Below are 27,481 nucleotides of genomic sequence, written 5' to 3' on the forward strand. Positions count from 1 at the left end.
CAGGAAGCAGTTTAGAAAGAACGACGCCCATATTCCCAAGTATTGTTTATAAATGTTTGTTTTCATTTAAATGAGGTTGGTTATAAATGATAAAAAAAAGAAAAGGGACTAGGATCTAGGAATGAATACTTTAAATTGGTAAAGATTTTCATTTATTGATACAACTTTAAGGTCAGTTTTGTGATATGAATATGTCTCCTCTTGTTTAGGTATTGTGTTTATACAGATCTTTTACCTATAATAGTCAGAACTTATAATTAGGTTAGTTAGGTTTTCTAGATATAGAGATGTATTTGAGATGGTTAGGTATTCTTCAAACCTTTCAAAGACCTACAGAAATATGGCATTTAAATGGTTTAGGGTTTTTCTTGGCAGTGAGACACAACTGCTCCTGGCACACCAATTATGTCAGAAAGGAGGATGGGCATCGAAGAAACTCGTTATGGAGTTTGCTTTCAACATGGCAAGACTAGCCATTTGGGCAAGAAACTGCTCTTGCCTGGACTGTTTGTTGCTGTATAAATTGGACATGCAGGACCCACAAGAAAATGACTGCTAAACTTACAAAACTGAAGGGTTCCTGTTAAAATGGAGGAGTTTGTTAGACACACTGTGGCCTATAGGCTAAAGATGGATGCCCCAACATTTACAGAGGAACTTTGGGTGACTGCCCAGGTAGCAAGATGTCCTGTCAATTCAAGAGTTTATATATTATCCTTCTGTGGTCTTTGATAGAGTTGAAGACAGATAGTTATGGTTATAGTTTTCTTCAGTTATTATAAAAAATAAGTTACCCTTCTTTTTATTTAGACAGAAAAGAGGAGATGATGGGGGAAATACTTCTGTGTATGTTTATAAATAAAGTACTTGCTTGGCCAATGAGACAGCAGGTTAGGCTGGACTAGGAGTCAAAGAGGATTCTGGGAAATGTAGTAGAGAAGTGGTGTTCCAGACAGGAAGTGACATAGCAAGGAGAATCATATTTAAGAAGAGGAAAAAGGAAGTGTTGCTCTCTTTCCCCTCGGCTCCTGCTCCAGCGGCAAGATGTGATCCACCAGCTAGGAGGGGCGCCAATAAGGCGTCCGATAAGATAAGTCTTATAAAATATATAGATGTATGATGATTGATACTGAGCTAACAGATGAGAATCCTAGTCATTGGCCAAGCAGCATTGTAACTAATACAAGTCTCTCTGTGTATTCATTTGGGCCTAACTTGGGCAGGCGGCTGCCATAAAGCTTACACGTGGCGGTGGGGCTCAGCGGCTTTTGGCAGAAAGATTTATCGTAACAACAAGGTACAGCAATTCCACTCCTAGACATATACCCAAAAGTAGCACATTCATACAACAAAGACATCTGTTCAACGATGTTTATAGCAGCACTATTTGTAATAGCCAGAAACTGGAAGCAACCTAGATGCCTCTCAACCGAAGAATGGATAGAGAAAATGTTGTACAATTACACAATGGAGTACTACTCAGGAGAAAAGAACAATGGAATCTTGAAATTTGCAGGAAAATGGATGGAACTCAAAGAAACTATTCTGAGTGAGGTAACCCAATCACAAAAAGACAAACATGATATGTACTCACTCATATGCAGATTTTAGACATAGAGTAAGGGATTACCAGCCAACAATCCACACTGGCTTCATGATTTTTAAAGCTAATATTTAGGTAGTCATGTCGCTGAGATTTTATGGGTGTAGCTTCTAATACTCCTAGGAGACACCATCACATGTAAAACTCCCTGTTTTGCTTGTTCTTACAATCGTTCTGTCCCTTTGTCTTCAATGAACAACTATATGAGGATCTGAAGGGAGAAAAGGAAGGAAGAAATTATGTAATGATGTTATAAATATCAAAAAATAGATTTGGATATTAATCAAGGCCATTAAGTGAATTTTCTAAAGTCTATATAAAATAAAATTATTATCAGCAGGAAATAACAAAAAATAAATATCTGAAAGTTAGAGTAGTAATAGAGAGAATAAGGTCATATTCATTGTATAAAATACAATGCTTAAAGCACAGTATATAATGTATATTCTTGCATTTATTATTGTATGTTTTCTCCATCACCATATTTCTACCTTAAGTTTGATAATGCCCATTATCTGTCATGTTTTGTAGTTATTCACACACTACATTGAAGGTTTTTAACTTTTCCACATTTACAACTAAATTTAGGTTTCAGTCTCTGAGAGGGGCAAACAGATGTCTCTCACAACAAAGGGTCATTTATCCAAAGGACAAGGGACAGAGCAAGAACAAGACCTAACTAAGTCAGCCCCACAATGACGGAAGGACAGTTCCTACAACCCCCTTGAAACTTTCCCAAATATGTCCACAGATAAAATCTCAGCCAATTGAATTGTGCTGGGGAATGTACTGTGTATGTTTATCTTATTGACTGTTAAATAAAATACTGTTTGGCCAATGAGACAGCAAGTTAGATGGGACTAGGAGTCAAAGAGGATTCTGGGAAATGTAGTAGAGAAGTGGTGATCCAGGCAGGAAGTGACATAGCAAGGAGACTCATATTTAAGCGAAGGAGAAACAGGAAGGGTCCCTTTCTCCCCTTGCTCCTCCACCAGCACAATGTGATCCACCAGCACGGAGGATGCCAATAAGGCGTCTGATAAGATAAGTCTTATAAAATATATAGATTTATGATAATTAAGACTAAGCTAGCAGGTGAAGAATCCTAGTCATTGGCCAAGCAGCTTTGAACCTAATACAAGTTTCTGTGTATTCATTTGGGCCTAATTCGGGCAGGCAGCTGGCGTAAAGCACACATGTGGCAGCAGGGTTCGGCGGCTTTTGGTGGACAGATTTATCTTAACAGAATTGTACTAATATAACTATTTATTTAACCAATTCTATTGAGATGACCTAAGTGTCACACTCCCCCAGGGTTCTCACCATTTTGTACAGGCAAACAACCACACATATGCTTGTAAATAAACACTCTGAGTTCTAGCATATTATTTGACTCTGGGGTCTTCTATCATCATTTTCTGGACTCTAGAACATATGAAAGAAAATGTGACATTATTCTTAACCCAATGTACTTTTATTATTTTACCTACCATAATGTTGTACATCTTCTTCAAAATTCTAAAATTTTAAGCCATTGATAGAAAATCAATAGCTGGCAGGAAATCAATCCCCTGGCAGGATTTTCTGAAGAGATGTCGTACCTTGTCTTGGCAAGGTTTGCAGTCATTCACTTTAGCATATTGCTTGTCCCATTTGAACAGCATACACTCAGCATTGGAAGCAAGGGCACATTCTTGCCTCGTGGCTTGCTTTTACCAGAAAGAATGTAAACTCCATGTGGCTTCGAAACCCAACATTTCCTGCTTCACAGAAAAGTCTGTCAGAGATGCCAAGCTTACAGGGCAAAGATGGACACTCCAATGTTGCAGAGGAATCTTGGGTGGCTTTCCAGAGAGCCAACTATTTTAACATTTTTTAGTTTTTTTGGAAGTTGCTTCTTCATACTTACTGTTTACTCAGTTAATATTATTTCCTTCTCAGGTCTCTGAGGGATATTAAAAATAGCTAGCATAATTATACTTTTCTTTGTTAACTAGACTCAGAAAAGTAACTCACTATAGATGTGCAAAGTGTAAATGGTTTGAGGAACATTGAAAGATATTTTGATAATGCAAATTAGAATAGAATGTAAATTAGGTACAAGAGTTTGGACACATTATGATAGGATAGATAGTGAAGTATTTTCTCTGAAGTTGGTAAATGAGAGTGGACTAGATATTTTCACTGAATATGTCAATTTCAAATGGACTAGATATTTTCTCTGAACTTGTCAAATGCAAATGGACTAGACATTGTTGATGAACTTATTACATGTACATATTATATATACTTATTGTACATAGTTTTTCTTGTGTTATTTGTATGCTTCTTTTTGCATTAAACAAAAAAGGGGAATTGTAGTGATATATTATTTATGATTTATTAAAGCTTGCCTGAAGATTCAGAAAACAAAGTCAGCCACAGCCATATAAGCCAGGCACACACCTTTAATCCCAGTAGCCAGAAGCTAGGAAGTAGTGGTACACACCTTTAACCCTAGGACTCAGGATTAAGGGATAGCTGGATCTCTATGAGTCCAAGGCCACTGAGATCTACACAAGAATGAATCAGTAAAAATGGGAATTATTAAATATCAGGACATGTTACTTGGGAATAGAGATTTTGTTTCTATTTTTATAGAAAAGAAAAAGCTGTGGATTCCTTCCAGACTAATATGGTTTGATCAAGCAAGAACTCCTGAAGCAGTGGCCCAGGTGATCCAAAATGCAAAAGCAGCTGGAACAATACAGCCTCAAACTATTACAGCCAGGATTTTGACATATTCCTGTGTTTCCTCAGGATCCCATGGTATTGATAACACCCCCAAACAGCAGGAAGCACCTTGGAGAGAACTACACCCAAATATTATTTGTTCCCATTTAAATTTGGTTGGTTACTAATGATTAATAATCACAACCAATTTCTTTCTCTAGGAAAAAGGTGGAATATCATATAAAAATGAATACTTTGTGTTGGTATGGATTTTCATTATTGATAAAAATTTAAGGTTAATTTGATTATATGTATATTTCTCCTCTTGTTTAGGTATTGTGTTTATACAGATCATTTAAAAATGTAATATATAATTAAACACAGATTATATAGTCACATATAATAGTCAAAAGTTATAGTTAGGTTTTCTAGATATATAGAGATATATTTCAACTGGATAGGCATTCTTCAAAACTTTCAAAGACCTACAGTATGTGGCTTTTAAAATGGTTTAGAATTTTTTATGACAGTGAGACACAACTGCTCCTGGCTATACCAATTACATGAGAAAGGAAGATAGGCATTGAAGAAACTGGATATGGAGTAGCTTTCAATAAGGTGAGATCAGTCATTTGGGCAAGAAACTGTTCTTGTCTGGATTGTTTGAATGTATGCAATATAAAGTGAACATGCAGGACCCAGAGAAAAGGGACTGATGAAACCTGAAAAAAACAAGAAGGGTTCCTGCTTCATGGAAGAGTCTGGCAGACATTCTGTAGGACACAGTGAAAATGAGTGACAAACTGCCAATACAAGTGGACAGTTTAAAAATTTCTACTTCACTGAGAAGTCTGCCAGACACACTATTGCCTATGGGCAGAAGATGGAAGCTCCAACATTACAAAGGAACTTTGGGTGACTGTCTAGACAGAGAGATGTCTCTGTTAATTCTAGAGTTTATATATTATCCCTTTGTTGTCTTTGATGGAGTTGAAGACACAAAGTAATGTTTATAATTTTCCTTAGTTATAATAATAGATAAGTTACATATAAAACTGTAGACTCACAAAGGATAGATGATAGAACATTTTCTTTATAATTTGACAAATGTTAATGAACTAAATATTGTTAACTAATCTTCTTACTTGATAACTGTTTTGTTATATATAATTTTCCTGTGCTAAAGTTAAAATTCTTCTTTTTATTTATACAGTAAAGAGAAAATGCTGAGGGATGTCCTTCTGTGTATATGTTTCTCTTATTGATGAATAAAACACTGTTGGCCAATAAATCAGGAAGATAGGAAGGACTAGGAGAAGAGGAGAATTCTGGGAAAGGTAGGCAGAAGCAGTAGCCATGTAAGCTGCCAAAGGAGTTGCAGGTCTGAACCATTCTAGGGTAAGACAAGACCACATGGAAATAATTAATTGTAGAAATGGGTTAATAATTAAGATAGAATTATCCAATAAGAAGCCCAAGCCACTAGCCAAGAGTTTTATAATTAATATAGTATTCCTGTGTTTATTTGGGTCTCAAGAGCTGTGTGACAGGCTGGGACAAGAGAAAACGTCCCTCTCATTACAGCTAACACTGTTTATAGCATGTAATTATACGGGAAAAGATCTTCACCAACCCCACATCTGACAGAGAGCTAATCTCCAAAATATACAAAGAACTCAAGAAGCTAGTCAACAAAACACCAAATAATCAAATTAAAAAATGGGGTACAGATCTAAATAAAGAATTCTAAATAGAGTAATCCCAAAGGGCCAACAGGCACTTAAGAAATTCTTCACCAAAGGGGTGAAGACCAGGCTGGAAAACCCCACAGAAACAGCTGACCTGAACAAGAGGTTGCTCATGGACACCAGACTGATAGCTGGGAAACCAGCAATGGACTGTTTCAGACCCCCTAAACGAGGATTCAGTTTGGAGGTCTGGGCAATCTATGGTGCCTCTGGTAGTAGAAAGGTATTGATCCCTCATACACAAATGGAATTTGGGAGCTATGGAATTTGGGAGCCCACTCCAAATAGAGGGATACTTGTCTCAGCCTAGATGCATGAGGGAGGGTCTAGGCCCTGATCCAATTGATATGTCAATATCCAATTGAAGATCTGGCATGGAAGGTCTCACCCTCTCTGGGGATCAGAAAGGAGTAAGCATAGGGGGTGAAGGGGCAGGGGAGGAGAGGAGGGAGAGGAAACTGGGATTGACATGTAAAAGAAGCTTGTTTCTAATTTAAAATTGTTCTAATTACAATTATAAAAATAAAAAATGAAAGTGCTCACCATCCTTAGCCATCAGAGAAATGTAAGTCAAAACAACTCTGATATACCATCTTGTATCTGTCAGAATGGTTGAAATCAAAGCAGCAAGGACAGTTCATGCTGGAGAGGATGTGGAGAAAGGGGAGCACTCCTCTACTGCTGGTGGAAATGCCAACTTGTACAGCCACTTTGGATCAGTATGGTAGTTTCTCAGGAAAATGTTAATCAGTCTACCTCAAGACACAGCAAGTCCACTCTTAGGCATATACACAAAGATAACCATTCACACCACAAGGACATCTGATCAGCTATGTTCTTAGAAGCATTATTTGTAATTTCCAGAACTTGGAAGCAACCTAGAGGCCCCTCAACCTAAGAATGGATAAGAAAATATAGTATATATACACAATGGAGTACTACTCAGCAGAAAAAAAAACAATGAAAATTTAAAATACACAGGTAAATGGATGGAACTTAAAGAAACCATCTTGGATGAGGTAACCCAGAATATATATAATATATATATATATAATATATATATATATATATGTTCACCATCATAAGACCAACCCAGGAACCTTGAATTACAAAGGTAGACTCATGCAGAGCTGTGGATATTAATGCCCCAATGTTTCCAGGGACTGCATATATTCTGTAATCATATTTGGCATTCTTATCTAGGTCAGTAGGCTGCATAGACTTTTCTGGTCTCAGGTATCTGGATTCACTGCAATTTTTTTTGTTTTTTACTCATGTAGCTTCTATGAGTTTCTATTTTCTTTCAAGGATTGACTGAGGAATGTTTCTTTGAGTTCATGCTAAGGATATCCAAATTCTGCTAGATTTTGCTTTTCTGCTTAGAAAGATCTATACCCATTAATTTTCTATAGGTAGTGTGATTGTGAAGATTTGGAATGCTGGACAGAACTGGCCCATTATGAAACATGTGTTTTACTGCCCCATTCTTCACTAGTTTTCTTCTACTTTGTATCACTATATGAGAAGAATTCATTTGGCTAGTATCTCAAGAAGTCTAGTTATAGCTTTCATACTTCAAATCAATTTATGTATTTTGGCAAATGTGAAATATTTTTGGTGTTAGCAATCATGTAATTAACTTAAAATAGTAAATATATTAGTGTATGTGACCAGGTCATTCTTAGTTTTCACTTCCTGATTCTTACTCTTCATAGCTTAGTGGGACATTATCAGAAACTACTTTCTAATTATGGATATTAAAAGAGATCACAGGAAGAGAATAGGTCAAAAAACCAAAACAATATGTTGTCCATGTCTATATTTTTCCATGATTTTATTATAAATTTTAAATGAAAGCTCAAACAAAATAATACCCAAAGTAATAAGAACATATATATGCTTCCTGAATTCATAAACAATGATGTTAGCCTTCAAAATTCTTAAATTTATTAAAAAACATGAATCAATACAATATACCTCTGAAGTTTCTATGTACTATCTTTCAACTTTCAAATGGAAGAAAATGTTTTACTTTAATTTCCCTAAATATGCAATTTTGAACTAATGTACAAGTTATTTGAATAAATTTTATATTATATATGTATGTACGTATATAGATTTATTATCAAATGAATACATGTTTTATTTCCTATATCATCATTTATCTATCATCCCCAGGATAACAGGTAACTCTTATTTCTTTTGTTACCCTGCAGCATACCCATTTGAAAAATATGTAATAACCCCAATAAGATATAAGCATCTCAATGTCTGTCTTACCTTCCACAAGTGAACAGATGCACTAAACTTAGTCATTACCTTTCTACCCAAATGTTGCCAGATATTGGGAATAGAACCATGCAAATATGCCACCTGATTTCCAGTACATACATGGAGATTTCCAAAACTTATACTGTGGATATTGATGGCATGTGAGAGAGTTGATAGTCCATCTCTGGTATTTGCAGAATATTGTTCCAGGACACATATGTGGATGAGCCCTATCAAAAGGATGGCTTCTGAACACTGAAAAGCAGCACATATATGAAGACCAAATGGATCCTGAACAGCTAAAGAAACATTTATCATTTATAAATTAATAAACCAGTATAACATAATTTGACATCTACAGCAAGTATAAAAGCTTGGGAAAATAAACTCATTTGTAGCAACATCTAGAAAGCATGGAGGTATAGTAATAAAATAATTAAAATGATCATCAAGGCTACTCCCTGGTAAAAGTGCATATACTGCTCTTTCAGGGGACATAATTTTGAATAACAAAAACAGTGTCAAGCCTCTTACAACAGACTATAGCCAGTACCAAGAAAACACAAGGCCTCTGGTCTATCAAGGCACATACACTCATATGCACAGGTATATTTACACACGCATGCACATACATGTACACATACACATGATAGTTGTGAAAAAATAATGTTTAGGACATTCAGAAAAGTAAAGCATGTAAGATATTCAAAGTACTACATAAATTTCTTTAAGGGAAACACTAATCAGTTTTTTAAAAAATCAGAAATTTTAGGAGAAAATGTCTGGGTGAAGTATAAAAGGGTAAATGACATTTAACATTCTGTTTCATAGTAGCATAATCATAGTTGCAATCTATGAATTTTATAAATAATGTATGGCTTTGTAAGTTCTTAACAATAATAAAGTTCAATTCATTTCTCTCACTAAAGTTTCTGATAATATTGCCTTTAAATATAATTACATCATTTACAACTTCATTTTTCTACTTCTAATACCACAAATGCATGCATCATTCCCTTTCAAATCAATTTACTCTTTTCCATTTCTATTACATATTTACAAATGTGTCATTCATACCTATAAATATCTTTTCATTTATAGGTATACCTATTCATACCTATAAAAATCTAGATATAGACTACTTATCTATATCTAGTTTTATATATGGCAAATTATGAAAATGGGAAGCTGTTGAACTGTGTCTGATATTTGGTATGGGAAAACAGATCCCATGTATATTAAGAATATCACTTGACAAAATTGTATTGATATCAAAAAATAGAAATCAAGACATTATATGGATTTTTGTTGTTTGTTTTTTGTAAGTATGGCATATATATCAGAGCAACACCCAGATGTTATGACACATTAATTTTTTCTCTCGGTGGATTTCATGAATAACTCAAGTCAAAATCAATTAACATATCACAGAAAGCAAGATATCTTTGTGATAAGTTTCCCCAAGGCTTTCTTCATATCTCTGTTCCTAAGGCTATAGATAAAGGGGTTCAACATTTGTGGGAGGACCGTGTACATCATGTATGACACTGTAGTTATCTGAGGTGAAACAGTAATTGCAGAACTGATGTAAACTCCAACTCCTGCACCATAGAATATAGATACAACTACAAAGTGAGAACCACAAGTGGAAAAGGCTTTATACCTTCCTTTCAGTGAGGATATTCTCAAAATAGAAGAAACAATTCGTGTATAAGAGAAAATGATTCCAGAGATTGGAATGCCTCCAAATATAAATGTTGCAAGATATATCAGAATGTAGTTGATGAGAGCATCAGAACAGGCAAGCTTCATAACCTGAGCAAGTTCACAGAAGAATAGAGGAAGTTGAAAGTTTGTGCAAAATGAGAGCCGCAGTACCATCAGACACTGTAATAAACTGTTCACAATGCTAATGATCAGGGACAATAGAATTAGCAGACAACAGAAGTTTGGATTCATAATTCTTTTATAGTTCAGGGGGTGGCAAATAGCTGCATAGCGGTCATAACCCATCACAGCAAGGATACAGCTTTCTAATACAGCAAAATTCAAAACAAAGCAGGCCTGAGTGAGGCAGCCTGCGTAACTGATGCTCTGATCATGTGTGTGGATGTTCTTCAGCATATTAGGGACTGTGGTTGTACTTAGGCAGATGTCAGTAAATGAAAGTTTGGAGAGAAATAAGTACATGGGTGTTTGTAGATGGGAGTCAGAGATGACAGCAAGAATGATGAGCAAATTTCCCAGAATTGTGACCAGATATGTAAACAGGAAGAGGCCAAAGATGAGGGGCTCCATTGTACCATCATGGGTTAGCTCCATTAGAAAAAAGTGGAAGATGCCTGTTTGATTTCCAGGTTCTTTTTTTTTTTTTTTTTTTTTTTTTGATTTTTGATTTCCAGGGCTTAGCCTTTTTTTTTTTTTTTTAATTTTATTTTATTTTATTAGTTCTAGATAGGGAACAAGCTTATTTCAAGTCCCTTCTCCCTCTCCCTCCCCTCACCCCCAAACTTTCTCCCCCACCCCCAGCCCATCCCCCCAACCCCATCCACCCACTACTCCCCAGGCAGGGTAGGGCCCTCAACGGGAGCTCAGCAAAGTCCACCAAGTCTTCCTATGCTGATCCTGGGCCCTTCCCCATGTGTCCAGGGCCAGAGTGTAACCCTTCATATGGGATGGGCTCTCAAAGTCCCTTTTTGCACCAGGGAAAAATACTAATCCACTACCAGAGGCTCCCTGGAGTGCAGAGGCCTCCTTATTGACATCTATGTTCTGGGGTCTGGATCAGTCTTGTACAGGCCTCCTGGACAGCATCTGGGGTCGATGTGCTCTCCCTTGTTCAGGCCAACAGTTCCTGTGGGTTTCTCCATCCTAGTACAGACCCCTTCGTTCTTCATTCCTCCCTCTCTTCAACTAAATTCCCGATTTCGGCTCATTGTATATCTGTGGATGTCTGTCTCTGTTTCCATCAGCCACTGGGTGAGGGCTCTAGGATGGCATAAAGAGAAGTCATCAATCTCATTTTAGGGGGAGGGTTTTTAGGTTATCCTCTCCACCATTGCCTGGATTGTCAGATCGTGTCATCCTTGTAGGTCTCTGGAGATCTCCCTGGTTCCTGATCCCTTCTCGGGCCTACAGTGGCTCCCTCTGATATCGTTTCTCTCATCTTGCTCTCTTTCCTCTATTCTTCCCCCAACTCAATGTTTCTGCCCCTCCATTTCCTCTCCTCTTCTCCTCTTCTCTTGCTCTTATTGTAGCAGCTCCTTCCCCCCCCCACCCTCATGCCCCCAATTAGTTCGGGAGTTCATGCCATTTCCATTCCTGGGGACCATTTAACCCTTAGAGTCCTTCATGTTTCCTAGTTTCTTTGGTGAAGAGCATTATATACTGGTAGTCTTTTGTTCTATGTCTAAAATTCATATATCAGTGAGTACATACCTTGCTTGTCTTTTTGTGACTGGGTTACCTCACTCAGGATGGTTTCCTCTAGTTCCATCCATTTGCCTGCGAATTTCAAGATTCCATTGCTTTTTTCTGCTGAGTAGTACTCCATTGTATAAATGTACCACATTTTCTCAATCCATTCTTCAATAGAGGGGCATCTAGGTTGTTTCCAGGTTCTGGCTATTACAAACAATGCTGCTATGAACATGGTTGAACATATGTCCTTGTTGTAAGTACATGCCCTATTTGGGTATATACCCAAGAGAGGAATGGCTGGATCTTGAGGTACACTGATTCCCATTTTTCTGAGCAACCGCCATACTGATTTCCAGAGTGGTCTTACAAGATCGCACTCCCACCAGCAATGGAGGAGTGTTCCTTTTTCTCCACATCCTCTCCAGCATAGATTGTCATTGGTGTTTTTTATTTTAGCCATTCTGACAGGCGTGAGATGGTATCTCAGAGTTGTTTTGAGTTGCATTTCTCTGATGGCCAATGATTTTGAGCACTTTTTTAAGTGTCTTTCAGCCATTTCAGATTCCTCTGTTGAGAATTCCCTATTTAGTTCTGCACCCCACTTTTTAATTTCGTTGTTTGGTGTTTTGGTGGCTAGCTTCTTGAGCTCCTTATATATTTTGGAAATCAGTCCTCTGTCAGATGTGGGATCGGTGAAGATCTTTTCCCATTCTGTGGGTGGTCGTTTTATCCTACTGACTGTTTCCTTTGCCTTGCAGAAGCTTCTCAGTTTCAGTAGGTCCCATTTATTAATTGCAGACCTCAATGTCTGTGCTTCTGGCGTAATGTTCAGGAAGTGGTCTCCTGTGCCAATTTGTTCAAGGGTTGTTCCCACTTTCTCTTCTAGAAGATTCAGTGTGGTTGGATTTATGCTGAGATCTTTGATCCATTTGCACTTAAGTTTTGTGCATGGTGACAGGTATGGATCTATCTGTAATTTTCTGCATGTCCGCATCCAATTGTGCCAGCACCATTTGTTGAAGATGCTGTCTTTTTTCCATTGTATAGATTTAGCACCTTTGTCAAAAATAAGGTATCCATAGGTGCGTGGGTCGATATCAGGGTTTTCAATTCGATTCCATTGGTCTATCAGTCTATTTTTGTGCCAATACCAAGCTGTTTTCAGAACTATGGCTCTATAGTAGAGCTTGAAGTCGGGGATGGTGATGCCTCCAGAAGATCCTTTATTGTAAAGAGTTGTTTTGGCTATCCTGGGCTTTTTATTTTTCCATATAAAGTTGAGTATTGTTCTTTCAATGTCTGTGAAAAACTGTGTTGGGATTTTGATGGGGATTGCATTGAATCTGTAGATTGCTTTTGGCAGGATTGCCATTTTTACTATGTTAATTCTACCTATCCATGAGCATGGGAGATCTTTCCATTTTCTGGTATCTTCTTTAATTTCTTTCTTTAAGGTCTCAAAGTTCTTATTGTACAGGTCTTTCACTTTTTTGGTTAGTGTTACCCCCAGGTATTTTATGTTGCTTGTGGATATTGTGAAAGGTGATGTTTCCCTGATTTCTTTCTCATTGGATTTATCATCTGTATATAGTAGGGCTACTGATTTTTTTGAGTTAATTTTGTATCCTGCTACCTTGCTGAAGGTGTTTATCAGCCGTAGGAGTTCCCTGGTAGAGTTTTTCGGGTCACTAATGTAGACTATCATGTCGTCTGCAAATAGTGAAAGTTTTACTTCATCCTTTCCAATTTGTATCCCTTTGATCCCCTTTTCTTGTCTTATTGCTATAGCCAGAACTTCAAGTACAATATTGAAGAGATATGGAGAGAGTGGACAGCCTTGTCTTGTTCCTGATTTTAGAGGAAACGCTTTGAGTTTCTCTCCATTTACTTTGATGTTGGCTATTGGTTTGGTATATATTGCCTTGATCATGTTTAGATATGTTCCTGTTATTCCTGTTCTCTCCAAGATCTTTATCATGAAGGGATGTTGGATTTTGTCAAAGGCTTTTTCAGCATCTAGTGAGATGATCATGTGGTTTTTCTTTTTAAGTTTGTTTATATAGTGGATTACATTGATGGATTTTCGTATGTTGAACCATCCTTGCATCCCTGGGATAAAGCCTACTTGATCATGGTGGATGATTTTTCTGATATGTTCTTGTATTCGGTTGGCCAATATTTTGTTGAGTATTTTAGCATCGATGTTCATGAGGGATATCGGTCTGTAGTTCTCTTTCTTAGTCATATCTTTGTGAGGCTTGGGTATCAAAGTGATTGTAGCCTCATAGAAAGAGTTTGGCAATATCCCATCTGCTTCTATTGTGTGGAACAGTTTGAGGAGTACTGGAATTAGCTCTTGTTTGAATTTCTGGTAGAATTCTGCAGTGAAGCCATCTGGCCCTGGGCTTTTTTTGGTTGGGAGGCTTTTGATTACTGCTTCTATCTCATTAGGGGTTATAGTTCGATTTAAACTGTCTATCTGATCTTGATTTAATTTTGGTAAGTGATATTTATCCAGAAAGTTGTCCATTTCCTTTAGGTTTTCCAATTTTGTGGAATACAGGTTTTCAAAGTATGACCTAAAGATTCTCTGGATTTCCTCAGTGTCCGTTGTTATGTCTCCCTTTTCATTTCTGATTTTGTTAATTAGCATGCTCTCTCTCTGCCTTTTGGTTAGTTTGGCTAGAGGCTTGTCTATCTTGTTGATCTTCTCAAAGAACCAACTCTTTGTTTCATTGATTCTTTGTACTGTTTTCCTAGTTTCTACTTTGTTGATTTCGGCTCTCAGGTTGATTATTTCCTGGCGTCTACTCCTCCTTGGTGAGTTTGCTTCCTCTTGCTCTAAAGCTTTCAGTTGTTCTGTCAATTCTCTAATGTGACTTTCCTCCAGTTTCTTCATGTGAGCACTTAGTGCTATGAACTTCCCTCTTAGCACTGCTTTCAGGGTGTCCCATAAGTTCGGGTATGTTGTGTCTACATTCTCATTAAATTCTAGAAAGTCTTTGATTTCTTTTTTTATTTCTTCCTCAACCAAGGAATGGTGCAATTGGGAGTTATTCATTTTCCACGTAAATGTAGGTTTTCTGCAATTCGTATTGCTGTTGAATTCTAGCTTTAATGCATGGTGGTCTGATAAGATACAGGGGGTTATTTCAATACTTTTGTACCTGTGGAGGTTTGCTTTGCTGCCAACTATGTGGTCAATTTTTGAGAAGGTTCCATGTGGCGCTGAGAAGAAGGTATATTCTTTTGTGTTTGGATGGAATGTTCTATAGATATCTGTTAAACCCAGTTGTGTCATAACTTCTTTCAGATCCTTTGTTTCTTTGTTAAGTTTCTGTCTAGTAGTTCTGTCCAGTGGTATAAGGGGGGTGTTGAAGTCTCCTACTATAAGTGTGTGTGGTTTTATGTGTGGTTTGAGCTTTAGTAATGTTTCTTTTACAAAAGTGGATGCTTTTGTATTAGGGGCATAGATGTTCAGGATTGAGACTTCGTCTTGATGGACTTTTCCTGTGATGAGTATGAAATGCCCTTCTTTATCTCTTTTGATTGCTTTCAGTTTAAAGTCTAATTTGTTAGATATTAGTATTGCTACCCCAGCTTGTTTCTTGAGCCCATTTGATTGGAAAATCTTTTCCCATCCTTTTACTCTGAGGTATCGCCTGTCTTTGAATTTGAGGTGTGTTTCTTGTAAACAGCAGAAGGATGGATTCTGTCTTCGTATCCATTCTGTTAGCCTGTATCTTTTTATGGGTAAGTTAAGACCATTGACATTCAGGGATATTAACGTCCATTGTTCATTGGTTCTTCTTAGTTTTGGATTTATTGTTGGTGGTATCATTGCGTGTGGATTTTGCCCTTCTGTTTCTTTTTGTGTTTGGTGAAATTCGATTAACTACTGACAGTGTTTTTGTGAGTGTAGTTATGTTCGTTGGGTTGGAGTTTTCCTTCCAGAGCCTTCTGTAGTGCTGGATTTGTTGATATGTATTGTTTAAATCTGTTTTTGTCGTGGAATATCTTGTTTTCTCCATCTATAGTGATTGAAAGTTTTGCTGGGTACAGTAGTCTGGGTTGACATCCATGCTCCCTTAGTGCTTGTAGGGTATCTATCCAAGACCTTCTGGCTTTCAGAGTTTCCATTGAGAAGTCGGGTGTGATTCTGATTGGTTTGCCTTTATATGTTACTTGGCCTTTTTCCTTTGCTGCTCTTAATATTTTCTCTTTATTCTGTAGATTTGGTGTTTTGATTATTATGTGTCGGGGCGACTTCTTTTTGTGGTCCAGTCTGTTTGGTGTCCTGTAAGCTTCTTGTACTTTCATAGGCATATCCTTCTGTAGGTTGGGGAAGTTTTCTTCTATGATTTTGTTGAATATGTTTTCTGTACCTTTGAGCAGAATTTCTTCACCTTCTTCTACACCTATTATTCTTAGGTTTGGCCTTTTTACGGTGTCCCATATTTCCTGGATATCCATGCTGCTAATAGAAACAGAGTGATTTGAAATATTTGGACACCATGATTCAGCATCACTTGGCGACATGTTAACCATAAAAGTTTTACTCTAAACCCAGACATATACTTCAGTTTCATTTAAGACATATCCCAGAAAGTAATACTTAAAATTTTATGCAGTTGATTTTGATAAATGCTGATTTTTTCACTTATTTTTTATATTTGAATAGGGAAGTTCTTGCACATTGCCACACATGTAGAGGAACTTACAGGAGTCAGTTCTCTCTTATTGTCCCATGAGCCTTGGGCTAGCAGTCAGGTTGTCAATCTTGGAAACAGGAGACTTTACTTTGTAAGTCATCTTGCAGTCTCAATATATGTTGTTTTTTGAGGAAATGTATAATTAATGAAGATCTTTATCATTTACATTGTAAGAACATAAAGGCACAGAATTTTTCTCTGAACAAAACTTCCCTCCATCACCTTCCCATTCTTTTTCAGTGAATTTTTCCTTAAATACAATTTAAAATAAACTCTACAATACAATAAGAAGAAGATTTTTTAAATGGACTATCGATATTCTTTTAAAATGCAAAAGTCTTTCACTACCACATCACTATTATGAAATTGTTTCATTATTACAATGAAATAATTGAATTATGTCATTTTCAACCCCTAGAAATCTGCAAAACATAACCTAGAATTAAATACTTGAATAATATATAAAAAACAACAGGTCCCATTGCTTTTTTATTTGTCATTTGAGTGTGACTTTTAATAACAATTTTTTGCACTTACAACACAATGTTTCAAAAAAGAACAAAACATTATCATGATCTTGAAAAAACATTTTTAACATAATATTTTTAGTGATTCTCTTTATTTTCACATCATGCACCCCAATCACATTTATTTCCTATTCCTTCAATGGCTTCTTCTCCACTCTTGTGCCCCTCTGAAAAAAGTAAATATAAGAATTATCTATATACAATCTTAAGCATGGTCAACCTCTCAGTGACCATCACCTAAATACAACAAAGTCTTGCCTTCCAACAATCTTGGCAGGCAGATATGAGTTACCTGTACTGCCCACCTGAGGCAATGTTGATGTTCATGGTCTGGGTGCTTCTTAGGGATTTGTCTGGGTTTGTTGTCTTAATGCAGTAATGGGCCATGCTTGTGATATGTGCTGTAGCCAGAAATCATGTGGAGGTCCATGTTCCATGATGTGACTGTCAAGAACAAGGAGGCTACTATATCTGTGATATTGATGACTAGAGATGTACCGTTGAAAGGGAGAGACATGGAAGACTTCTGTGACTAGCTCTACTGCTCCTAAAATGTGATAGGCTAGACAGGAAGCCATTGAAGAAATTTTGTTTTGCTTTGTTTTTTGAGACATGGTTTCTCTAACTTTGGATTCTATCCTGGCAATCACTCTGTAAATCAGGATGACCTCAAACTCACAGACATCTACCTGCCTCCAGAGTGCTGGGATTAAAGGTGTGTACCACCACTGCCAAGCTGAAGAGTTGTGATGGGGATGCTGAAGTGTAGCTCTCTACAACTGAAACTTTTTTATATCTTTAAATTACTTTCCAGAGTAATAGTTTTCAACACCAAATTTTCATAAATAATTCTGTGGCATCACTCAACCCTGTTCTATTATCCTCCCCACTTCTCATAACCTTTTTATTCTCTTGTCTTCTTTCTGCATTTATGGCATGTCTCCATAGTAAACCTGTACACACACACACACACACACACACACACACACACACAGAGAGAGAGAGAGAGAGAGAGAGAGAGAGAGAGACAGACAGACAGAGAGAGAGAGAGAGAGACAGGGAAAGAGAGAGAGAGACAGAGATACAGACATACAGTAATGGGTGTTAGGGAGAGTGGGATAATGAGAAATTAAACCAAGTAACAGCATATTCGATGGAATATATCGTGTGTATCTTTTAGACTTTGTGTCTCACTTTATATGATCTATGTATTTATTCACAAATCATAATTTTCTTTTTAATCACATGAATAAACTTCATTGTGTACACGCACCATACTTTTATTGTCCATTTATCTATTCCTTACTACTGTGAATACATCTGCAATTAACATGAATACAAAATACTCTGTGCATAGGGTATAATGGCCATTTGCTATGTGCTCTGGGCTTTGTAAGTTGGTTGGTTTTATATAACAGTTCTATTTTCAGTTTTTGTGAAAAACCTGCAGAATTGATTTTTCATAGTTGAGTAGCCTGGCTTAACTTCCCATCAGCAAGAATAAGGTCTGTTCTTTTACTTTTATCTTGCCAACACTTATTGTTAGTGGAACATGTTTTTAACATAAGCTCATGTACTTTTTTCTAAGTGCTGAAATGAATGAAATAAAACTTTAGCTTTTCAGGAAGAAGCATTCTACAGAATACACAAAGAGAAAATTTGAGAACAAAATTGTATGATTAAGAAATGGTCACCTCACTGATATATGAATTTTAGACATAGAGCAAAAGATTACCAGTATATAATGCTCTTCACCAAAGAAACTAGGAAACATGAAGGACTCTAGGGGATAAATGGTCCCCAGGAATGGAAGTGGCATGAACTCCCGAACTAATTGGGGGCATGAGGGTGGGGGGGAAAGGAGCTGCTAAAATAAGATCAAGAGAAGAGGAGAAGAGGAGAGGAAACGGAGGGGCAGAAACATTGAGTTAGGGGAAGAATAGAGGAAAGAGAGCAAGATGAGAGATACGATATCAGAGGGAGCCACTGTAGGCCCAAGAAGGGATCAGGAACCAGAGAGATCTCCAGAGACCTACAAGGATGACACGATCTGACAATCCAGGCAACGGTGGAGAGGATAACCTAAAAGCCCTCCCCCTAAAATGAGATTGATGACTTCTCTTTATGCCATCCTAGAGCCCTCACCCAGTGGCTGATGGAAACAGAGACAGACATCCACAGATATACAATGAGCCGAAATCAGGAATTTAGTTGAAGAGAGGGAGGAATGAAGAACAAAGGGGTCTGTACTAGGATGGAGAAACCCACAGGAACAGGTGACCTGAACAAGGGAGAGCACATCGACCCCAGATGCTGTCCAGGAGGCCTGTACAAGACTGATCCAGACCCCTGAACATGGATGTCAATAAGGAGGCCTCTGCACTCCAGGGAGCCTCTGGTAGTGGATTAGTATTTTTCCCTGGTGCAAGAAGGGACTTTGAGAGCCCATCCCATATGAAGGGTTACACTCTGGCCCTGGACACATGGGGAAGGGCCCAGGATCAGCATAGGAAGACTTGGTGGACTTTGCAGAGCCCTCGTTGAGGGCCCTACCCTGCCTGGGGAGTGGTGGATGGATGGGGTGGTGGGTGGGCTGGGGGTGGGGGAGGAAGTTTGGGGGTGAGAAAAAAATTAATAAAATTAAAAAAAAGAAATGGTCACCAAATATTGGATTTCCACTTAGATGTGGAAATATTGTGTCTAATTAATACTTCTTATTTTTCACTACCCCCTGTTTATACTAGAGAACACTTAGGCATATATAAATATAAACCAATATATTGGTACTCAGGATATAAATCTCCAGTGGAAAAATTTCCTATGTGACATATTTAAGTCACTCAGGTCCTACTTATATACTTATAGAGCTACTGTGAGATAGACATGTGGCTAAGCTATTATTTATTCATTAGTATAATATGAGTCTCAGAGACTCAGTATGATACAAATGAGAACACATGATTTTTCAGGCAGTGAGTACTGAGTGCTGTGTTTCCACACTCGAAAACAGATGATTGAATGTGTCTATAAAGCCTATTCATAGAAATCATTCTATCAGTTATTTCTATCATGCCATTCACCCTGGATATAAGCAAATATTCAATTATATTTCAGTGTATCTTGATGAACACCAAAAGACTGTTTTGTAATTTGAAGTAAACAGAACAAAAACAACTCATCACAGAAATCAACACATAGAAATATTTTTTGCCATTTTTCTGGATTGCTAAGCCATGAACCCTTACAAGGGTTATAAAATTTCATCAGAAAGAATTATATGTAGTAGAAGTTGAAAAAATGGAACAGGGAACACATACAACATGAGTATTATGAAAATCCAAGAAGTTACACAATGCTAAAATTTCTTATGTAAAATGCTCATATAGAAAAATATGTTTAAAGACATAAAACCTCATATAATTTGCAATTATATCTATAAAGAAACATATGATGAAAAGAACTTGATTTATGAACTATATATATATGTATTCATGTACATATATATATATGTATATATGAATCATACCTAATCAATATATTAATTACATTGAATGAGATCAGAAATAGCTATCAAGGACTTACCTTGCTCTGGAAGATATAAAAAATATTCCTGTTTGTGATACACAGATGGATTGAGTAAGTATTATCTGGTCAAGCCATATCTTTTGTATTAGGAGTCATAGTTTTTCTTCCTGAAGTAGACAGATCTATTGATTGAAGTATTCACAGACTGGTTCTTTCTTCTCTCTGTCTCCCCAAGGCCTGAATATCCAAAGGTCCTCATTAGAGTGGCTATGACAGCATCACTGAAATCCCCAGAGGGCATGCCATTGAGGATAGAAAGCATAGATGTGATTTTGTCACCACTGATATAATGACTCTTGGGAGAATTTTCATCTTTCAGTTTTTTCCAGCAATTTGTATTTATTATTATTATTATTATTTATTTATTTATTTTATACATTGTATCATATTACATATTTTGCTTCACCATGTTTCTCTTTCCAATCTCTCACCTACACTCCCCATACTTTTTAAAATTCATGGACTTGTATTTTATTAATTGGCATAATATATATATATGTATATGTATATATATATGTATATATATATATATAATCATATCAGTCTTGTAATGTGCTTGACTATATATTTTCAGGATTGGTCATTTAGTATTGGATAACCAATTGGTATGCTCTTCCCTGGGAAAGAGTGTTTCTCCTGCTCTTAGCATTCCTTACCTGCCTGTGTAGGTAAGGTTCTTTGTGTAGTATTGGAGTCTTCTGAGCTTTCCCATGCCTACATTAGCAGATCTGTTGTAGTTGTCTTTGTTCATATCATTCTTAGACAGTATGCTGGTGAGACTTTATGTCTGTAGCCTCTGTCATTAGTCAATCTCCTTGTTTTATTGACTTTACATATGTACCATGAATGGTTTCTCTAAAAATTTGCATTGCCTTTATGATTATGAACAAAGATAGTAGGATGAAAGCTGATTCTATTTAACATTGAAATCTGTCCTATATAATTATAAATATTCATGTTCAACAAGTTACAAATTACATTCTAAAGATTCAAAGTGTCTCTGAGAAATTACTACTTGATAGTGTTAATTTCATTGCACTTTTATTCCAGCTTACCACCTTACTATGTAGTTTGAAAGGGTCATTCACAACTACGGCGTGTGTGTGGAGGTCAGATGAAACCTACAACTGTTTATACTCCCCTACCATCATGTGGCTCCTGAGGATGGAACTGAAGTAGTCAGGCTTGGCAGAAAGTGTAATTGACTGGTAAGCCAGTTTGATGGTCGTCTCACTACAAAAATGTATTTCCTACTATAATACATTTTTTTGTTTATTAAGTCTAGATGCATAAAACTCACTTGTTGTTGCCCCACATTTTTACTGTTTGGTAATGTTACACATACATATAATATGTTTTGATAATATTCTCTTTGCCAAATTCTTTCCCTAATTGCCACTACCACTTTTCACTCCCAAATACATATGCTGCCATTTTAAAAAGAAAATTCAAATGAATATACTCAGTGTTTCCTATATGTAAAGGTGCATAAGACCATCTGCTTGAGTACAGATAATTCTAAGGGACCACATCTCTAAAGAAAATTAATCTCCCTCCCCACATACATCAATTACCAATAGTTTTTCATCAATAGATAAGATTAAATGAACCTCTTTTCAGTGTGTGCTAGAAGTTTGCTGGCTTAATTTTATAGGTTTCTATGGACTCATTCCAGCAGCAGAATTCATGTGTTCAATAGTACTGTCATTTCCCTAAAGTACTATGTCCTTGAAGACATTCACTATTTCTGACTCTTATGCTCTTTACATTTCCGTAGTCTGGGTTAATTTTTGAGACTTGGAAGGAAGGTATGCGATATAAATGGCTCATTTAGAACTCAAGACACCATAAAGTTGTATTCTCCTCTTACTGCCTAGTTTTAGTTCTGATACTAATTGTCATTCACAAAATAAAAGGCTCTTCTTATGAGGGTTGAGAGATAGTAATCTTAGTTCGGGAGTGAATTCTAAGAGTTTTATATATTTCAGTACTTACAAACCAACAACAATAATTTCAGATTAACTTCTCCCACACATTAGGAAACAGTAAGTTAAAGTTGCAATTCTTCACCTTTAAATCATGTTTTAATCCAATTACAAAATAATCAAATAGTATAGTATAGAGTAGTTTTGGTTGAAATAAAAAAAAAAGATTAATATGTAGGAGTGACCATCCAAGTAAACAAACACTTCTTTTGGAACAGTTTATTGATTACTGAAAACCAAGTTTTCTAAATTAAGGAAGAATAATAAGGCACTAATACCAACATGATAGTTTCAGTTTATTTTTAATTATAACCTGCTTTTTAGAGTTTATATTTTCCAGTGAGAACACTATCTGCAAGGAAAACATGCATGGTTATGAGTCACATGAAGAACAAAACAGCTAAGAGGTATGAATAAGTTAAGTTATATGGAGCCGTTAGTTATCACAGACAGGACTGTCTCAAGCAGAGTAGTTGGAAACAGCTGTGGCTTCCAATTTGTTTAAGTATTAAAGACAAAAATTATAATTGTGACATGTAAGAAAAGCAGCAGTTAAAATATTCAGCAAGCAAGCATTTTTTACAGAAGTGCAGATATGGCATTTAAATTGCCAGATAGTTGTCATAATCTCGAAGTCATGGAACCATTGTACAGGAATTTATGAGTGGTCTACATGACCAGAGTCCAGTTTACTCAAGATCATTTTGGCACCTACAGTGTTCTGAAGGATACTTTCACAAGATGGCATAAGTGTACTTAAGAATCCCACTCATCCTCTCGCCAGGCGTCCTCATTAGCGTGACATCGTCTTTAAACCCTGCGTGGCAATCCCTGATGCACCGCCTTCATGCCCAGGGAAGACAGGGCGACCTGGAAGTCCAACTACTTCCTTAAGATCATCCAACTTTTGGATGATTACCCAAAATGCTTTATTGTGGGAGCAGACAATGTGGGCTCAAAGCCTATGCAGCAGATCCGCATGTCCCTTCGAGGGAAGGCTGTGGTGCTGGTGGGCAAAAACACCATGATGCACAAGGCATCCGCGGGCACCTGGATAACAACCCAGCTCTGGAGAAGCTGCTGCCCCACATCCAGGGGAATGTGGGCTTTGTGTTCACCAAGGAGGACCTCACTGAGATTAGGGACATGCTGCTGGCCAATAAGGTGCCGGCTGCTGCCCGTGCTGGTGCCATCGCCCCATGTAAGGTCACTGTGCCAGCCCAGAACACTGGTTTGGGGCCCGAGAAGACCTCTTTCTTCCAGGCTTTGGGCATCACCACTAAAACCTCCAGGGGCACCATTGAAATTCTAAGTGATGTGCAGCTGATAAAAACTGGAGACAAAGTAGGAGCCAGTGAAGCCACACTGCTGAACATGCTGAACATCGCCCCCTTCTCCTTTGGGCTGATCATCCAGCAGGTGTTTGACAATGGCAGCATTTATAACCCGGAAGTGCTTGACATCACAAAGCCGACTCTGCACTCACGCTTCCTAGAGGGTGTCCGAAATGTTGCCAGTGTTTGTCTGAAGATTGGTTACCCGACTGTTGCCTCAGTGCCACACTCTATCATCAATGGGTACAAGCGGGTCCTGTCTTTGTCTGTGGAGACTGAGTACACCTTCCCACTTGCTGAAAAGGTCAAGGCCTTCTTGGCTGATCCATCTGCATTTGCGGCTGCTGCCCCTGTGGCTGGGATTTGGTCTGTTTGACTGTTCCCTCAGAGCAACCAAATCAACCAGTTTAATTTGAGAAACATGGAAATAAAAGCTTACTTCTGTTAAAAAAAAAAGAAACAAAAAAAGAAGCCCACTCATTCCCTACTATCTCTAGAAGAATAATTCTAATTATCATCCCATAGTCAGGGGAATTTAATTTTAGGGCACTTGATATCTGTAATGTATTTTTTTCTAATTGGAAACAGCAGGAGAATAAAATTGAGTAGACATTGACATACACAAATGAACACTAGGATACATAAGACAGGAAAGAAAAGAAAAAGAAAAAAGAAAACCTGCTTTATCCAGGTAAAACTTAGTAATCATGAAGTAAGCCATTTGATAAGACCTCAGTCGCCATTTTCAGTAATTCTTTCTGCAAGTTTCTGTAACTTTCTGTTTTGAATGTAATTGGAATTGCTACTGTCAGAGAGATTAAAACAACATACTTCCCTAAATTCTGGGCATCCTGGGAGGCATAGTAATAGTAGGTAGTCAATAGTGGCATTGTTTTCTAGTAACTTGTCAATATTTTTGTTATTTTATAGGTAAGTAGGCATGGGAGTAGAGTTGAAAACTTTAGCTACTTTTTAGACCATCTGCTATGGTGCTTGTCAGTGTATCTAGACAGACTGGGGTGACCCATTACTCAGAGAAAGATGGCTTCAACTCCAGTTTTAAAATGAGAGGCTATATTATCAACAGAGTCTCCAGACAGTGTTATTGTTAGGTGTTTCTGGAGTTTTCTTTCCCTCCAGGTCGTGACGCTTCAGCCCCAAATGAACACAAAGATACTGTATTAATTATTAAGATATTAACTAATGGCTTATAGCTTCTCATTGGCTAGTTCTGTCTTAATCATTAACACATAACTACTAATCTATGTATTTCTACATGGCCTTATCTTGCAGGAGAACACCTGGCACATCCTATCTTTCCCGTCTCTAAATGGCATCTTCTCTGGCAGTCCCTCTGCCTGCCTTTCCCAGAATTCTCCTGGTCTCCTAGTCCCACCTATCTTCCTGTCTCTATTGTCCAAACAGTGCTTTGTTTATAGCCAGTAAGAGAAACATATATACAGAAGGACATCCCCCATCAGTTAGGTCTATCATTAATATATGTGGTTTTATAGGGCCTTTAAATTCTTGGTTTTTTGAGAAAATAAGAAGTCTGCTAAAACAACAAAGGGTATTATGAGACAAGTGTATATTTTAATTGCATTATTTCACTACCATTCTTCATGTAAAGGAATATGGCCTGTCCTGCAGGAAATAACATGTGTATATCTACCTATATACCTATCAGGAGTGTCTGTTCTTGCTTGAAGTGGGTGTTATAAATCCAGGGAGTGATCCTAACTACTTTAACAGTGGGTGTGACGAGGACCACAGGATGTGGCCTCTTCTGGCCATGCTCAAGGGTCTTTGGATGGTATCTTTTAACCTAGGCAATGTCCCTGGCCTTTTAAGTGTAGGGAGTCAGGTCTGAGTCCCTTGGCTTGGTTTCTCACACTGTTTTGTTGACATGCTGAAGAATATGTTGTGTATCAGGGAGGGACGGGAGACTGGAATGGATAGAATTTTTACATGAATATACATTTTGTAATTGAGGGAGGAGAGGAGTAAATATGGAAAAAAGAAACTCAATGAGAAAATCTCCAAGAATAAAGAATATATCATGCCTGTGGGAAGTCAAAAGGAAAAATGTTCATCCAACATTCATAGATTTCTATAATTAATTTGGTTAGGGTTTCCTTCAGAGTTTTGGTTATCCTTTCTACATTTCCTAGGCTGTGAGGTCTATAAGCAGAGTGGAATTTCCATATTATTCATTAAACCAGTAATTTAGAGATTTGGGTTATGAAAACCATGTTCTGACCCTATTACCAATATAATGCAAAATTGGGGAAATATTTCATGTTACTGCTTATTTATAGTATCCTCTGCAATGTATGCTATTTCCGATCTGGTCAGAAAAGATGCTGTCTGGACCATAAATGTATCTACAAATACAAGGAGGTATTTATATTCACTATGGCCAAGTTTTGCTTTATTGAAGTCAGATTGCCAATGTTCTCCAGGAATCTCACACTGAGTCCTGACTTCCATGGGAATCATGGATGGTGGGGGTCCAGTGGTAGCTAGGGCATAACTTCTACACTGCCTGAAAATGTCCCATAACATTTTTCTACAACTGTTCTAAACTTGATTCTTAGAAGTTCTGTTACTTTTGTAGTACCAAAGAGATCTCACTGTTGTAGTTAGTGATTTAGCTTAATTCCCAGAGCATTTCAGACAAAAGGCACATATTAGGAGAATGTATCTATCCAATCTTGTCTTCAGTGACCTTAGGTGGGTAGCTAGCTGTTGTTTCTTTTCCATGTACATAGGCAGAGGTAGTAAAAGAGGCTCATATATGGTCACAAGTATTTGCAGAGTTGTAGCCCAGACATCTTGGCCTCCTTAGAAGCAAACCCATTTCTGATGGCCTCAAGAGCACTGTCCCCTTGCTGTCCTCTACACTGTATTATGGTCAACATATTCAGTAGAAATATAGCCTCCAATAGTCTTTGTATTTGGGGGATACTTTTTAAAATTTCTTTTCCCTCTCCTGATAGATCCTTCCATGACCATGGGACTTTGGAAAAACACAGGAGCTATATGCATAGGCGTTTATACATTTCCTTTGTCTATAGCACAAGGCCTATGCCAAAGCTATTTATTCAGCCTTCTGGGAAGATTGCCCATGACCTAGTGCCTATGCCCAAGTAATCTTATATTGATTTACCACAGCTGCAAGTGCAACTGCTACCTCCTGGGCTTTGCTTACAAACACACGAAATGGCTTAGAGATCTCAGTAAGAGGCAGTGCTGGGGTTGAAACTAAAGCATTTTTTTTTTAGGTTTTAAAGGCCTTTTGTCCCTTTTTACCCCATGGGAAGGAACTAGTGACATGTCTCTTCACACTTGTAATTAAGTTTAATGGTTTTGTGGTTTCACGAAAACTTGATAGTCACAATTTACAATAACTCACCTTACCAAGGGATTCTCAGATTTGCCTTGGTCTTTGGCTGCGGAATTTGCAGGATTGCTTCAATGTGTCTATAGGACAGGGTGCATTTCCCGCCTTCTACAATATAACCCAGGCAAATGGCTTTTGTGTCACACAGTTGGACTTTCTTGGCAGAGATATGGTAGCCACA

General features: G+C 37.5%; 1 protein-coding gene and 1 pseudogene across 1 annotated transcript; one reads left to right on the forward strand and one right to left on the reverse strand.

Annotated features, from left to right (window-relative positions):
• Positions 1-9,759: 9,759 nt before the first annotated feature.
• On the reverse strand, positions 9,760-17,380 carry LOC100765363 (olfactory receptor 7G1). The gene is made up of 2 exons (XM_027411624.1): positions 17,299-17,380; positions 9,760-10,694 (listed from the first exon to the last, which is right to left on the reverse strand). Exons 1-2 carry the CDS (start codon positions 17,378-17,380, stop codon positions 9,760-9,762), a joined length of 1,017 nt encoding a protein of 338 aa, XP_027267425.1.
• A 5,981-nt stretch (positions 17,381-23,361) lies between these two features.
• LOC100765654 lies at positions 23,362-24,273 on the forward strand (annotated as a pseudogene).
• The last annotated feature ends 3,208 nt before the right edge of the window (positions 24,274-27,481 follow it).

The sequence above is a fragment of the Cricetulus griseus genome, chromosome 4 (genome assembly GCF_003668045.3).
Source record: "Cricetulus griseus strain 17A/GY chromosome 4, alternate assembly CriGri-PICRH-1.0, whole genome shotgun sequence".
Taxonomy (NCBI): Eukaryota; Metazoa; Chordata; class Mammalia; order Rodentia; family Cricetidae; genus Cricetulus; species Cricetulus griseus.

Coding starts and splice junctions, on each gene's coding strand:
- LOC100765363 (XM_027411624.1), bottom strand. CDS start 17,380: ATGGCCCATTACTGCATTAAGACAACAAACCCAGACAAATCCCTAAGA. Junction 10,695..17,298: donor GAACATCAACATTGCCTCAG/GTGGGCAGTACA, acceptor AAAAAAAAAAAG/AACCTGGAAATCAAACAGGC.